At 48.3% G+C, this 15,671-nt stretch overlaps 1 protein-coding gene across 2 annotated transcripts in view; it reads left to right on the plus strand.

Moving 5' to 3' along the window:
- Positions 1–14,334, plus strand: part of LRRC73 (leucine rich repeat containing 73) — a 129,575-nt gene extending 115,241 nt beyond the window's left edge. For both annotated transcript variants that reach the window (XM_069768227.1, XM_069768229.1), the window contains 3 exons: positions 13,086–13,186; positions 13,421–13,607; positions 13,917–14,334. In XM_069768227.1, coding sequence (XP_069624328.1) covers positions 13,086–13,186; positions 13,421–13,607; positions 13,917–13,987 — 359 coding nt within the window. In that variant the 3' untranslated portion in view covers positions 13,988–14,334. The remainder of the gene's footprint in view (positions 1–13,085; positions 13,187–13,420; positions 13,608–13,916) is intronic.
- Positions 14,335–15,671: the final 1,337 nt, after the last annotated feature.

Here is a 15,671-nt window from a genome sequence, read left to right on the forward strand (position 1 = left end):
TAACCCTAGACATATGTCCCTACACACATATAGATATATATATTTCACCACAGAGCCACTTTTAAAGTTTTCCCAATTTTTCGGACTGACTGACCTTCATTTCTTAAAGTAATGATGGCCACTCGTTTTTCTTTACTTAGCTGCTTTTTTCTTGCCATAATACAAATCGAAACAGTCTATTCAGTAGGACCATCAGCTGTGTATCCACCAGTCTTCTGCACAACACAACTGATGGTCCCAACACCAAGGCAAGAAATCCCAGTCATTAAACCTGACAGGGCACACCTGTGAAGTGAAAAAACATTCCTGTTGACTACCTCTTGAAGCTCATCAAGAGAATGCCAAGAGTGTGCAAAGCAGTCATCAAAGCAAATGGTGGCTACTTTAAATTACCTAGAATATAAGACATAATTTCAGTTGTTTTACACTTTTTTGTTAAGCATATAATTCCACATCTGTTAATTCATAGTTTTGATGCCTTCAGTGTGAATGTACAATTTTCATAGTCATGAAAATACAGAAAAATCTTTAAATGAGAAGGTGTGTCCAAACTTTTGTTCTGTACTGTATATGTGTGTAGTGGACTATGTAAAGATTTATTCTGTCACTGCCAATAATGTAACATCTGTCTTGAAAGCTGCATGTCGCACCCAGGTGTTAATATGTATTTTCCTGGGACAAGTAGACTCTGTCCCAATCTCACCAGGAAGTCTTGCAGGAAGCCAAGAAGAAAGGTAACATTTGGCACCTCCTAGCTCTTGGAAGAGAGATGTTAATTACGGCCTGATAGTATCTCTGTAGGAACGTTTACACAAAGGATCTCAAGAGAAAAATAATATATTCATTGGGGGCGCGGCCATAGTGGTCCAATCAAAAAACAAGCAGTTATGATATTAACCTGAGGGGCTGGTCTAGAAACCTGACCTCCAGACCAAAGTTATAAAATAGACCTGTATTCAGAGAATCGTGTTCACATGTGAGGGCAGCCGACGCTGATGTTTCCCATCAACTTCATTCACCCCCCCCCCCTCAGGGAGCAGAAAGCAAACTACCAAGTTAGATGATTTCTGTAAGTTTCTCCGGTTATTTTATACTGTTTTGCATAAGTTGTATGTCTTTTTATTATCATATTTTTATACCTTTTTCTTACTGACAGCACTGAACCTTTTGTATTAAAGTATAAAACTTTTAACAAGTTGAACCTTGAATGTTCTAAAAGAATCCATAGCCTAAGGTGTGTGAGCCTTATGAGTGATAGACATTATTAGTATTAATATTTCCGGGACTCATCACCGGGTATTCGGTGAGTGGTGGCAGCGTGTATGAGCGGATGTGTGTCCTTGGTCGGTGTGTGACTTATGCTCCCGTTACAAACATAGGATAGAGGTTGAATGCTGGACTGAGAGAGGGGAGATAGAGTAACCCTTGCAGGCACAACCCAAGTCACGTGCTGAGAGCGGGCACGTGACGAATTAGTTACACCACGGAGTAGGGATCCGTGACAATTGGTGGCAGAGCGGTGGGATAGAATTATTTCTATTAGCGCATTAGTGCATGGTTTAAGCAATTATTCCCTGTACTAAAGAATTGGTATCCTTGCGAGGAGTGCACCAGTTCTACAAGGTTCAACTCAGTGCTTACTTAGACATACTTGCAAACAGTTTCCCCTCCCCGTTTTTCTTTTCTATCTTTTATTTGGCAAAGGATGTTCATCGATATGGCAGCCCAGTAGAAGAAGCTGAGCAAAGAGGCTCTGACCGGCCTCTGTGAGCAGAGAGGAATAGAGACGGCCGACAGATCCAGGGAGCGGCTGATATGTGCCTTGGTTGAGCAGGACATGGAGCAAAGTGCTGAAGCATCTGGCCAAGGAGAGAGTTCACCTCACAGAGACCCAGCAATGCCAGCTCTTGCCCCGGAGATACCTGATGGAAATGCCAGTGTTGAGGTGCCTATAGATTGTACTTTACAAATGGACTTACAACAGCTGGGAACGAGTGATCCCAATCTGCACATGCAGCTTATTCTACAGCACCGACAGGCTGAGAGAGAGGCTGCAGAACTCTGGGACCGACAGACAGAGAGAGGCTGCAGAATGCCGGGATCGGGCCGAGAGAGAGGCTGCAGAACGCCGGGAGGACAGAGCTTTCCAGCTTCAGATGGCTCAAATAGAGCGGGGTATCAGTCCCCAGTTAACCCCCTCCCAGGACATAAATCCAAAGAGACCATGTCTGGAAAACTTCCCTGTGAGGGAGGATACGGTCTTAGATACTTTCCTTCAGGGGTTTGAAAAAACCTGCAGGCAATACCTTCTGCCCCGTGAGCAGTGGGCCCAGTATCTAACCCCAGGGTTGAGAAGCAAAGCCCTGGAAGTTTTTGCTGGCCTCCCACCAGAGCTAGATGGGAACTATGAGGCCATAAAAGAGGCCCTGATCAGGAAATACAACCTAACACCAGAAGTGTATCGAAGAAAGTTCCGGAACCTACAACATGGATCAGCTGAGAGCTATGTGGATGTTGTGAGCACCTTGAGGACCACGTTCCTCCAATGGATCAGGGGACCTTCTGTTCACAGTTTTGAGCACTTAATGGATCTCATGGTCAAGGATCAATTTCTTCACATGTGCCCCATGGATGTACGACAATTTGTGTGTGATCGGGAGCCACAAACTGTGGATCAGGCTGCAAGGATTGCGGACTGCTATGTGGCTAACAGGATGCCTGAGTTGCGGAAGCCATCGGGATTCAGCTGGCGGGGAGGTAAGCCAAACGGGGATCCATCTCCCTCTGCTGGCCGATCACCCGTGCTGTCCAAGCCCACCTTCTATGGGGCCCCGGGGCATTCTCTTGGTGATGCACGCCAGTGCTTCTCCTGCAACAAAGTGGGATATGTTAGTTCTGTCTGCCCTGATAGGGAGAAACGCCCAACCACAACCACAAAGCCGTCTATGTCCCCACCATCTGTCCTCTTTGTGGCCGGCTCTGATGCGAGGGCTAATGAGAACTGTCAATCTGTCAATGTTGGCAATAAAGTCACCATTGGTCTCAGAGACACTGGGGCAGAGGTGACCCTGGTGTGTCCAGCCATGATACGCCCTGCCGATATCATACAAGGAAAGACTATGTCTATAACCGGGATTGGAGGGGTCAGCTGTTATGATCCGGTGACCTAGGAGCTGCATGAGAACTTTCACTGCAGAGGGTGTCCACTATACTGACCGCAATCCTGAACTTAACACCGCAACTAGAAGTAGCCGTGGAGTGTACCTAACACACCTAGACACCTCGTCACAGCCAGAGGACTAAATACCCCTAAAGATGGAAATTGGAATACTATCTTGCCTCAGAGAAAATCCCCAAAGGATAGACAGCCCCCCACAAATATTGGCGGTGAGTCGGAGAGGGAAAAACATACACAGGCAGAAAAACAGGATTTAGCACAGGAGGCCACTCTAGCTAGATAGGACCGGATAGGACAGAGTTCTGTGCGGTCAGTATTAAAACCCTTCAAAACATACACAGCAGAATATACAAAAAACTTCCTACATCTACTAAAAGATGTAGGAGCGTAAATCTGCAACTCCAGTGAATCCTACAATCAGAGCAGGAATAAAACTGAAACAAGCACACAGCAGTGTGCCACAGATACAAAAACCAAACACTTATCTTTGCAGAATTTGGCAGCAACAGGAGAAGCCAGAAAGTGATCCAACACTTCACAAGTAACATTGACAACTGGCAAGGGCTAAAGGATCCAGCACACCTAAATATCCCAGTCAGAATTGTAATCATCCGATACACCTGGCCAGGACTGTGAGTCAGAGACAACTGCATTCCCACCAACAGCCACTGGAGGGAACCCAAGAGCAGAATTCACAACAGTACCCCCCCTTGAGGAGGGGTCACCGAACCCTCACCAGGACGATCAGGACGAGCCAGATGAAAGGCACGGACCAAATCAGCAGCATGGACATCAGAGGCAAAAACCCAAGAATTATCCTCCTGGCCATAACCCTTCCATTTGACCAGGTACTGAAGCTTCCGCCTCGGAAAACGGGAATCCAAAATCTTCTCAACAACATATTCCAACTCCCCATCAACCAACACAGGGGCCGGAGGATCAACAGAGGGAACAACGGGCTCCACATATTTCCGCAACAAAGATCTATGGGAGACATTATGAATAGCAAAAGAGGCCGGACGCGCCAGTCGAAAAGACACCGGATTAATAATCTCAGAAATCCTATAAGGACCAATAAATCGAGCCTTAAACTTAGCAGAAGAAACCTTCATAGGAACATGACGGGAAGACAACCAGACCAGATCCCCAACCCGAAGCCGGGAACCAACACACCGACGACGGTTAGCAAAACGTGGAGCCTCCTCCTGAGACAACACCAAATTGTCCACCACCTGAGCCCAAATCTGCTGCAACCTGTCCACCACAGAATCCACACCAGGACAGTCAGAAGGCTCAACCTGCCCAGAAGAAAAACGAGGATGAAAACCAAAATTACAAAAGAAAGGCGAAACCAAGGTAGCAGAACTAGCCCGATTATTTAGGGCAAACTCGGCCAATGGCAAGAAGGCCACCCAATCATCCTGATCAGCAGACACAAAGCATCTCAAATAAGTTTCCAAGGTCTGATTAGTTCGCTCGGTCTGGCCATTTGTCTGAGGATGAAATGCAGAAGAAAAAGACAAATCAATGCCCAGCCTAGCACAAAAGGCCCGCCAAAACCTAGAAACAAACTGGGAACCTCTGTCGGACACAATATTCTCCGGAATACCATGCAAACGAACCACATGCTGAAAGAACAACGGAACCAAATCAGAAGAGGAAGGCAATTTAGGTAAGGGCACCAAATGAACCATCTTAGAGAACCGGTCACAAACAACCCAGATAACAGACATCTTCTGGGAGACCGGGAGATCAGAAATAAAATCCATCGAAATATGCGTCCAGGGCCTCTCAGGGACTGGCAATGGCAAAAGTAACCCACTAGCACGGGAACAAGAAGGCTTGGCCCGCGCACAAGTCCCACAGGACTGCACAAAAGAACGCACATCACGTGACAATGAAGGCCACCAAAAGGACCTACCAACCAAGTCTCTGGTACCAAAAATGCCAGGATGACCGGCCAACACGGAACAGTGAACCTCAGAAATCACTCTACTAGTCCATCTGTCAGGAACAAACAATTTCCCCACAGGACAGCGGTCAGGTTTGTCAGCCTGAAATTCCTGAAGAACCCGTCGTAAATCAGGGAAAATGGCAGAAAGGACCACCCCCTCTTTCAGAATACCGACCGGCTCTAAGACCTCAGGAGAATCAGGCAAAAAACTCCTAGAGAGGGCATCAGCCTTAATATTCTTAGAACCCGGAAGGTACGAGACCACGAAATCAAAACGGGAAAAAACAAGGACCATCGAGCCTGTCTAGGATTCAGCCGTTTAGCAGACTCGAGGTAAATCAAATTCTTATGATCGGTCAAGACCACAATACGGTGCTTAGCTCCCTCAAGCCAATGTCGCCACTCCTCAAACGCCCACTTCATAGCCAACAACTCCCGATTGCCGACATCATAATTGCGTTCAGCAGGCAAAAACTTACGGGAAAAGAAGGCACACGGTTTCATTAAGGAACCAACAGGATCCCTCTGAGACAAAACGGCCCCTGCCCCAATCTCAGAAGCGTCAACCTCAACCTGAAACGAAAGAGAAACATCCGGTTGGCGCAACACTGGAGCAGAAATAAATCTACGTTTAAGCTCCTGAAAGGCAGAGACAGCCGTAGAGGACCAATTCGCCACATCAGCGCCTTTCTTCGTCAAATCGGTCAAGGGTTTAACCACGCTGGAAAAATTAGCAATGAAACGGTGATAAAAATTAGCAAAACCCAAAAATTTCTGAAGGCTCTTCACGGATGTGGGCTGAATCCAATCATGAATGGCCTGAACCTTAACCGGATCCATCTCTATAGACGAAGGAGAAAAAATGAAGCCCAAAAAAGAGACTTTCTGCACCCCAAAGAGACACTTAGACCCTTTCACAAACAGGGCATTGTCACGAAGGATCTGAAATACCATCCTGACCTGTTGCACATGAGACTCCCAATCATCGGGAAAAATCAAAATATCGTCCAAATATACAATCAAGAATTTATCAAGATAAGTCCGGAAGATATCATGCATGAAGGACTGAAAAACAGATGGAGCATTAGAGAGTCCGAATGGCATCACAAGGTATTCAAAATGGCCTTTGGGCATGTTAAACGCAGTTTTCTATTCATCACCCTGCTTAATACGAACACGATTATATGCTCCTCAAAGGTCAATCTTGGTAAACCAACTAGCTCCCTTAATCCTAGCAAACAAATCGGAAAGCAAAGGTAAAGGATATTGAAACTTGACCGTGATTTTATTCAAGAGGCGATAATCTATACAGGGTCTCAAGGAACCATCTTTTTTAGCAACAAAAAAGAATCCCGCTCCCAACGATGAAGATGGCCGAATATGCCCTTTCTCCAAAGACTCCTTAATATAGCTCTGCATGGCGGTATGTTAAGGCACAGATAGATTAAAAAGTCGACCCTTAGGAAACTTACAGCCTGGAATCAAGTCAATAGCACAATCGCAGTCCCTGTGCGGTGGAAGGAAACTGGACTTGGGCTCATCGAATACATCCTGAAAATCAGACAAAAACTCTGGAATTTCAGAAGGTGAAGAAGAGGAGATTGACATCAAAGGAACATCATTATGAACTCCCTGACAACCCCAACTAGTCACAGACATGGACTTCCAGTCCAACACAGGATTATGTACCTGCAACCATGGAAAACCCAGCACGATAACATCATGCAAGTTATGCAACACCAGAAATCGACAATCTTCCTGATGAGCTGGCGCCATGCGCATGGTCACCTGTGTCCAAAACTGGGGCTTATTTTTAGCCAAGGGTGTAGCATCAATGCCCCTTAAAGGAATAGGGTTCTGCAAAGGCTACAAGGGAAAACCACAACGCTTGGCAAACTCAAAATCCATTAAATTCAAGGCGGCGCCTGAATCCACAAACGCCATGACAGAAAATGATGACAATGAGCAAATCAAGGACACAGATAACAGAAATTTAGGTTGTACAGTACTAATGGTAATTGAACTGGCGATCCTCTTTGTCCGCTTAGGGCAGACAGAAATGACATGCGAAGCGTCGCCACAATAATAACACAACCTATTTTGACGTCTGAAACCTTGTCGTTCCGTTCTAGACAGAATTCTATCACATTGCATAGGCTCAGAAATTTGCTCTGAGGATAACGCCACAGCGCGCACAGTTCTGCGCTCCCGCAGGCGTCGGTCAATCTGAATGGCCAGAGACATAGAATCACTCAGACCGGAAGGCGTGGGAAACCCCACCATAACATCTTTAACGGATTCAGAAAGCCCCCTTCTGAAAATTGCCGCCAAAGCATCATTATTACATTTAGTTAACACAGACCATTTTCTGAATTTCTGACAATACAATTCTGCCGCCTCTTGACCCTGAGACAGGGCCAACAAGGTCTTCTCAGCTTGATCCACAGAATTAGGTTCATCATATAATAGTCCTAAAGCCTGAAAAAAGGAATCAATATTAAGCAAAGCCGGATTCCCAGATTCCAGGGAAAACGCCCAATCATGCGGGTAGCCACGCAGCAGGGAGATTACGATCTTTACCTGCTGAATGGAATCACCAGAGGATTGAGGTCTCAGGTCAAAAAACAGTTTACAGTTGTTTTTAAAACTCAAAAATTTAGACCTGTCACCAGAAACCAAATCAGGAGTAGGAATCTTCGGTTCTAAAGCAGGAGTCTGAACAATATAATCAGAAATACCTTGCACCCTAGCAGCAAGCTGGTCTACACGAGAAGCTAATTCCTGAACATTCATGCTTGCACCAGGCTCCTCAGCCACCCAGATATTAAGAGGGAAGAGAACACAAAACAGACTGGAGAAAAAAAAATGGCTCAAGAGCTTCCTTCCCTTCTTCTGAGATGCACTTAACTCATTGTTGGCCAGTTGTACTGTTATGATCCGGTGGCCTAGGAGCTGCATGAGAACTTTCACTGGAGAAGGTGTCCACTATACTGACCGCAATCCTGAACTTAATAACGCAACTAGAAGTAGCCGTGGAATGTACCTAACACACCTAGACACCTCGTCACAGCCGGAGGACTAAATACCCCTAAAGATGGAAATTGGAATACTATCTTGCCTCAGAGAAAATCCCCAAAGGATAGACAGCCCCCCACAAATATTGGCGGTGAGTCGGAGAGGAAAAAACATACACAGGCAGAAAAACAGGATTTAGCACAGGAGGCCACTCTAGCTAGATAGGACCGGATAGGACAGAGTTCTGTGCGGTCAGGATTAAAACCCTTCAAAACATACACAGCAGAATATACAAAAAACTTCCTACATCTACTAAAAGATGTAAGAGCGTAAATCTGCAACTCCAGTGAATCCTACAATCAGAGCAGGAATAAAACTGAAACAAGCACACAGCAGTGTGCCACAGATACAAAAACCAAACACTTATCTTTGCAGAATTTGGCAGCAACAGGAGAAGCCAGAAAGTGATCCAACACTTCACAAGTAACATTGACAACTGGCAAGGGCTAAAGGATCCAGCACACCTAAATATCCCAGTCAGAATTGTAATCATCCGATACACCTGGCCAGGACTGTGAGTCAGAGACAACTGCATTCCCACCAACAACCACTGGAGGGAACCCAAGAGCAGAATTCACAACAGTCAGCCCTGCCGTGCCCATGGCCCGTGTGTACCTGGACTGGGGAGCAGGGAAAGGATTGAGGGAAGAGGGAGTATCAGGCGCTATTACCACTTATGTGTTGCTAGGCACGGACCTGGGGAGGATGGTGTCCCACTATTTTCCTCCCTTGCAAGTAAATGCTACAGAGAAGGTGGAAGCAAGTGACCCACCTGAGATCCCGTGCGAGGAGGGAAAATGTCCCAATGCACAGGACTGTAAATATGTGTCAGCCGTGACCCATAGTCAGGCTTCGGCTCAGACTCAGGCCCAGAGATTAGAGGATGAGTCTCAGAATTGCCAGAACAGGAGGCCCATACTGTGGTCCCGGAGCCTCCATACATGGCAGACCCACCAAGGTCCCTGATAACAGACACTGAGGACTCGGCTTCAGACCAGGGCCTGGCAGTCACACTAGGCCAGGGCCTGCAGGCTGACAGTCAGAGCTTCCAGGAGGCCCTGCAGACAGATGCCAGTCTGGAAGAGTTCAGATGTCTTGCAGACCGACCCCCTGCTGCTTGTGGCAAAGAGAGAGTATACTGGGACCAGGGCAGACTGTATACAGAGACTATCCCCACGGATACTACAGAATCTTGGGACTCTGAAAGGTGGCTGGTCGTCCCTTATCTATTTAGGGAACAATTATTGAGGATTGCCCATGAAATTCCTTTGGCCGGACACCTTGGAATACAAAAGACTAAAGCTGGCCTGACATAACATCTATTGGCCCAAGATGGGGACAGATATCGCCTATTACTGCCGATCATGTGTAGTTTGTCAGAGAGTTGGAAAGTCTGGGAATATACAGAAAACTCCATTGATACCACTGCCTGTGATCGATGAGCCTTTCCAGCGAGTGGCTGTGGATATCATAGGGCCACTTGCAATCCCTAGCAGCTCTGGCAAAAAGTACATCCTCACAGTGGTGGACTATGCTACACGATACCCGGAAGTTGTGGCACTATCCTCCATCCGAACAGACAAAGTGGCGGATGCTTTACTGACTGTGTGATCTCGTGTGGGTTTCCCCAGGGAACTGTTGACCGATCATTGAACCCAGTTCATGTCTGATCTGATGGAAAGCCTCTGTGAAAGAATACAAGTACAGCATGTTGTGGTCAGTACCTGTCATCCCCAAACCAATGGACTCTGCGAGCGTTTTAACGGAACCTTAAAGCAAATGCTCAAAATGCTGGTGGAGACTGAAGGGAGAGACTGGGAGCGGTACCTCCCCCATCTGCTGTTTGCCTACAGAGAGGTACCCCAGGCGTCTACTGGATTCTCCCCCTTTGAACTGGTTTATGGGAGGAGGGTCAGGGGGCTACTTGATTTGATTAAGGACTGTTGGGGGGACAACCCCAGAAGAGTCTCAGTGGTCGAATATGTCCTGCGGCTCAGAGAGAGAATGCAAAAACTGAGTAACTTGGCCCATGAGAACGTGACCCAGGCCCAAATCAACCAGAAAGTCTGGTACGACCGTAATGCCAGACTGAGGGCCTACGAGGAAGGGCAGAAGGTTTGGGTGTTGGTCCCTATGTTACAGAACAAATTGCAGGCCGCATGGGAGGGACCATACACTGTATATAAGCGGCTGAATGATGTTAATTATGTGGTGACACTAGATGAGCATGCAAAGCGTCAGAAAGTGTTTTATGTAAATATGCTGAAGGCTCATCATGGCAGGGAGGCCTGTGTCTTACCTGTCTGTATCCTGTCTGAAGAGGGGGAGGCTGATCTGTTACTGGCTGTGGGGGCCGGGACTCAGTACATGGAGTCCCTGGAGTCAGCAGAGTTTAACCCTGAGCTATCCCACAGTCAGAGGTCTGAGCTGATGGGGCGCTCAGCGAGTTCACCGAAGTCTTCACAGGGGAACCTGGGAGGACACACTTAGCAGTTCACCATGTGGACACTGGTATTAATCCCCCAGTACGGCAGTCTGCACACCGTGTGTCAGCAGAGGTGAAGGCACACATGAGGGAACAGGTAGAGGAGATGCTGAAACTCAAGGTGATACAAAAATCCCAGCCTGTGCCTCACCTGTGGTTCTTGTCCCAAAAAAGGACTGTACTACTGACAGGAAATTAAACGTACTGACATGTGAAGTCTACCCCATGCCGAGGATAGAGGAGCTGTTACATCAGCTAGCTAAAGCATCGTAACTCACCATCATGGACCTAAGTAGGGGATACTGGCAGACACCCCTGCCCGCAGAAGTGGCTTATGCCACCATTGAAAAGGATTGGCAATTGTGTGGGCTCTGCAGAAGCTGCAACCATACCTCTATGGGCGCAACTTCACCGTGATTACAGATCATAACCCACTGAGTTGGCTCAACTGAGTAGTTGGGGACAACGGGAAATTGGTTAGATGGAGTTTGATACTTCAGCAATATGATTTCACAATTCAGCACAAGAAGGGAGTCGATCATGGCAATGCCGATGGCCTGTCTCGCCAAGATGGGGCAGAACCAGATATGTGCTTGGGAGATGACCTGTAAGTCAACCCCCATGCACGTTCATAAGGAGGGAGGTGTGGTGAAATATGTATGTATATGTGTATTTATATATATATATATATATATATATATATACACGTGTGCAGTGGACTATGTATAGACTTATTGTGTCACTGGCAATAATGTAACATCTGTCTTGAAAGCTGCATGTCGCACCCAGGTGGTAATATGTATTTTCCTGGGACAAGTAGACTCTGTCCCCAATCTCACCAGGGAGTCCGGCGGGAAGCCAAGAAGAAAGGTAACATTTGACACCTCCTAGCTCTTGGTAGAGAGATGTTAATTACGGCCTGATAGTATCTCTGTAAGAACGTTTACACACAGGATCTCAAGAGAAAAATAATATTCATTGGTAGCGCGGCCGTGGTCCGCGCTCCAATCAAAAAACATGCAGTTATATTAACCTTAGGGGCTGGTCTAGAAATCTGACCTCCAGACCTAAGTTATAAAATAGACCTGTATTCAGAGTGTGTGGCCTGGGTCGGTGTGTGTCCTATGCTTGTAACGGGAGCATAAATCAGAGGTTGAATGCTGGACTGAGAGCGGAGATAGATTTACCCTTGCAGACACAACCGAAGTGACGTGTGAGAGCGGGCACGTGACGAAGTAGTTACACCATGGAGTAGGGATCCGTGACCCCCAGGTATACTGGGCATTGTACTGTAATCTGAGGCCAGAGAGCGTGAGCTCATTCCAGGACCATGTTGTGTACCAGCCAGTTGTTCTGTTCACTTTTTCAGTGGTTTTATTGTTTTGTGCTGAAATATTTACATTTTATTGCTGCTCCTTGTAATGTTGCTATTTATTTGTACAAGGCTCATGCCCTCCGTGTGCGGTTGTATCTGTACCCAGGTCATACGCTCATCGTGTGCGGTTAAATTTGTACAAAGGTCATACACTCATCATGTGCGGTTGTATCTGTACGCGGATCATACGCTCATCGTGTGCGGTTGTATCTGTACCCAGGTCATACGCTCATCGTGTGCGGTTAAATTTGTACAAAGGTCATACACTCATCGTGTGCGGTTGTATCTGTACGCGGGTCATACGCTAATCGTGTGCGGTTGTATCTGTACAAAAGTCATACACTCATTGTGTGCGGTTGTATCTGTACGCGGATCATACGCTCATCGTGTGCGGTTGTATCTGTACGCGGGTCATATGCTCACCGTGTGCGGTTGTATCTGTACGCGAGTCATACGCTCATCGTGTGCGGTCGTATCTGTACGCGGGTCATACGCTCATGGTGTGCGGTTGTATCTGTACGCGGGTCATACGCTCATCGTGTGCGGTTGTATCTACGCGGGTCATACGCTCGTGTGCGGTTGTATCTGTACGCGGGTCATACGCTCATCATGTGCGGTTGTATCTGTATGCGGGTCATACACTTATCGTGTGCGGTTGTATCTGTACACAGGTCATACGTCATCCATGTGCGTTTATACCTGTACACGGTCATACGTTCATCGTGTGTGATTGTTTCTTTACACGGGTCATACGCCCTCTGTGTTAACTTGGGGGTGCGGTTATATCTGTACATGGGTCATATGCCCTCCATGTGCGGTTGTGTCTGTACACGAGTCATACACCCTCCATGTTGTCTTCAGGTTGCAATTGTATATGTACACAAGTCATACACAGTCTGTTGTCTCCGGGGTGAGATTGTATGCATATTCAAGGGTCATAGTATGAAGGATGTATCTTGTGTGCGGTTGTATCTGTACAGGGGTCATACGCTCATCTTGTGCGGTTGTATCTGTACAGGGGATCACATTGCCTCCATGTTGGCAGTGTGTGTGGCATCCAGTCGGACTCTGGAAGTTCTGGATTTGGAAGGGACTGGACTCAGCAATCAGTCGGCTCAGGTACGTTTCCAGGTTTCTTGTGGCCAGTACAGGGTAGCCTGGCTCTGGCATCATGAGCAGTTTTCCCCACTGGAGACATGAGTACACCGCCTAGCGATGTGGTGTGCACGTTCCCCCGGGGGCTAAGCTGTAGCTGCCGTGTTGCCTCGTGTAGGTTTACTGCCTCTCCTTCTGTCTACTCTTCTACATCTGTGACTGGTCAGAGTAGTCGACCGATCTGTGTCCTTCCTGCAGATCCTACTGGACATGGTGCAGAATTATCCGACCCCGCTGAAGTCTCTGGTGCTGTCTGAGAATAACATCAGTGTGGAGCTGCAGCAGCAGATTGCGGACCTTCTTTCGGAGGGCGAGGATGAAGATGAGAGCGAAGAGCACGGCAAGGAGCGACCCATCAGGGAGAAAGAACTGAAGAGCAGTATAGGTGAGAGGCGGCATAGTCCAAGAGGAGAATAAAAGTTACTGTCACCTGCGCCCATGTACAGATGTAGTGTGAACAGGGCGGTGTGGAGCAGACAGGGTTCATGGTGGAGGGATGAAGCAGGCATAGGGCGGTATGAAGGGGGTGGGTTGCAAGAACATTGTTGGGAATGGAGGGAGGGGATGTTGTATGAAGAGTTAGGACTGTACTCAGAGGGGGTGTATACTGTAATGGGTGATAGGATCCCACGGGCTTGCTTTGTATAGTTTGAGCAGCTGCCCCTTCCTCACTCTCTTGCCCCCCATTTCTCAGGTCCTGGCCCCCATAGGGTTCTCCTGACCTCCGGCATCGGGGATAACCTCCTGGCGGAGACAGAGATGTGAGGCTCGGATACATCACACAATTGTCATCTGCTCAAGGTAATCCAACTCCTGAAGCCTTGAGAAGTGAGCAATGGCTGCGGCTCCACCGATGGAGAAATCTGATGGACAAATCACAAATTTGCACAATTCAGGGGAGCGTTTGTGTTGCACAGAGGGCAGACTGGGTGTTGGGGGTAAATGATGGCTCTACGATTAGCACAGAGAATTTATCAATATATTATGTATCCACAATGTACAGGGCACTGCCAGCTTCACCACATCTCTGCCCCATAGGGGACTGGAGCTGCATGGGCAGAGCTCTGGCCACTGTACTACAAGCACAAGCTAATAAAGGTTCCTGAAAAGAATCTGTGTCGCGTGTCTGTGAAGACCTACGCACATGTGAATGGGCGGTGCTGCACACACGTGTCTGATGGGGGCGGTGCTGCGCACACGTGTCTGTATGTGAGGGGGGCAGTGCTACACACACGTGTCTATGTGAGGGCGGTGCTACACACACGTGTCTGTATGTGAGGGGGCGGTGCTACACACACGTGTCTGTATGTGAGGGGGCGGTGCTGTGTGCGCGTGTGTGGAGGGCGGTGCTACACACACGTGTCTGTATGTGAGGGCGGTGCTACACACACGTGTCTGTACGTGAGGGGGGCGGTGCTGTGTGCGCGTGTGTGTGGAGGGCGGTGCTGCGCACACGTGTGTGTATGTGAGGGGGCGGTGCTGCGCACACGTGTCTGTATGTGAGGGGGCGGTGCTACACACACGTGTCTGTATGTGAGGGGGGCGGTGCTGTGTGCGCGTGTGTGGAGGGCGGTGCTACACACACGTGTCTGTATGTGAGGGGGCGGTGCTGCGCACACGTGTCTGTATGTGAGGGGGCGGTGCTGCGCACACGTGTCTGTATGTGAGGGGGCGGTGCTGCGCACACGTGTCTGTACGTGAGGGGGCGGTGCTGTGTGCGCGTGTGTGTGGAGGGCGGTGCTGCACGTGTGAGAGGAGGGTGGCGTGTGTGAGGGGACAGGTGCTGCGCACGCGAGTGTGTGTGTGGAGGGCGGTGCTGCACGTGTGAGAGGAGGGTGGGGTGTGAGGGGAGAGGTGCTGCGCACGCGAGTGTGTGTGTGGAGGGCGGTGCAGCGCATGTGTGAACGGACAGGTGGTGCTGCGTGCGTGTGTGTGTTCTGCTCTTGCGCTTCCACTGCTTGATCAACAGCAGGAAGATTGCACCGGCACACTCCTCTTCTGAAATACTCTGTGCAGCACTATACATGATTCACATTTCTTCTTTTCCTGTGTTGCTCTCTACAATGACATCACAAATCTCAAAGCCACACCCCCTGCAATGACATCACGGTCACTTCCAAATCACCTAACAGTTGAACGACTCCGAAGGTGCAGACTGAAGACTCTGCTCCCAAGTGTCTATCAACACCCTCCCCCTCTCATAGCTGCAAATCAAAGTATGGGAGCAATGCAGATTCAGACTCTACAGAGCAACACAGCCGATGGCAAATTTAAAACGCTATGCGGGATGGGTGACACTCCTGCCCCCCTCCACACAGCAGGCGCAATCACTCAGCGTCACCTTCCTGACCCCCCCTGCTTAGAGGCAATTCTCAGCTCCTCCTCCAAAATCAGTTTCCCACCCAGAGTGAAATTGTGCACTCAGAGCGTCTCCTTCCCGCCCCCTACA

The sequence above is a fragment of the Ranitomeya imitator genome, chromosome 5 (genome assembly GCF_032444005.1).
Source record: "Ranitomeya imitator isolate aRanImi1 chromosome 5, aRanImi1.pri, whole genome shotgun sequence".
Lineage (NCBI taxonomy): Eukaryota > Metazoa > Chordata > Amphibia > Anura > Dendrobatidae > Ranitomeya > Ranitomeya imitator.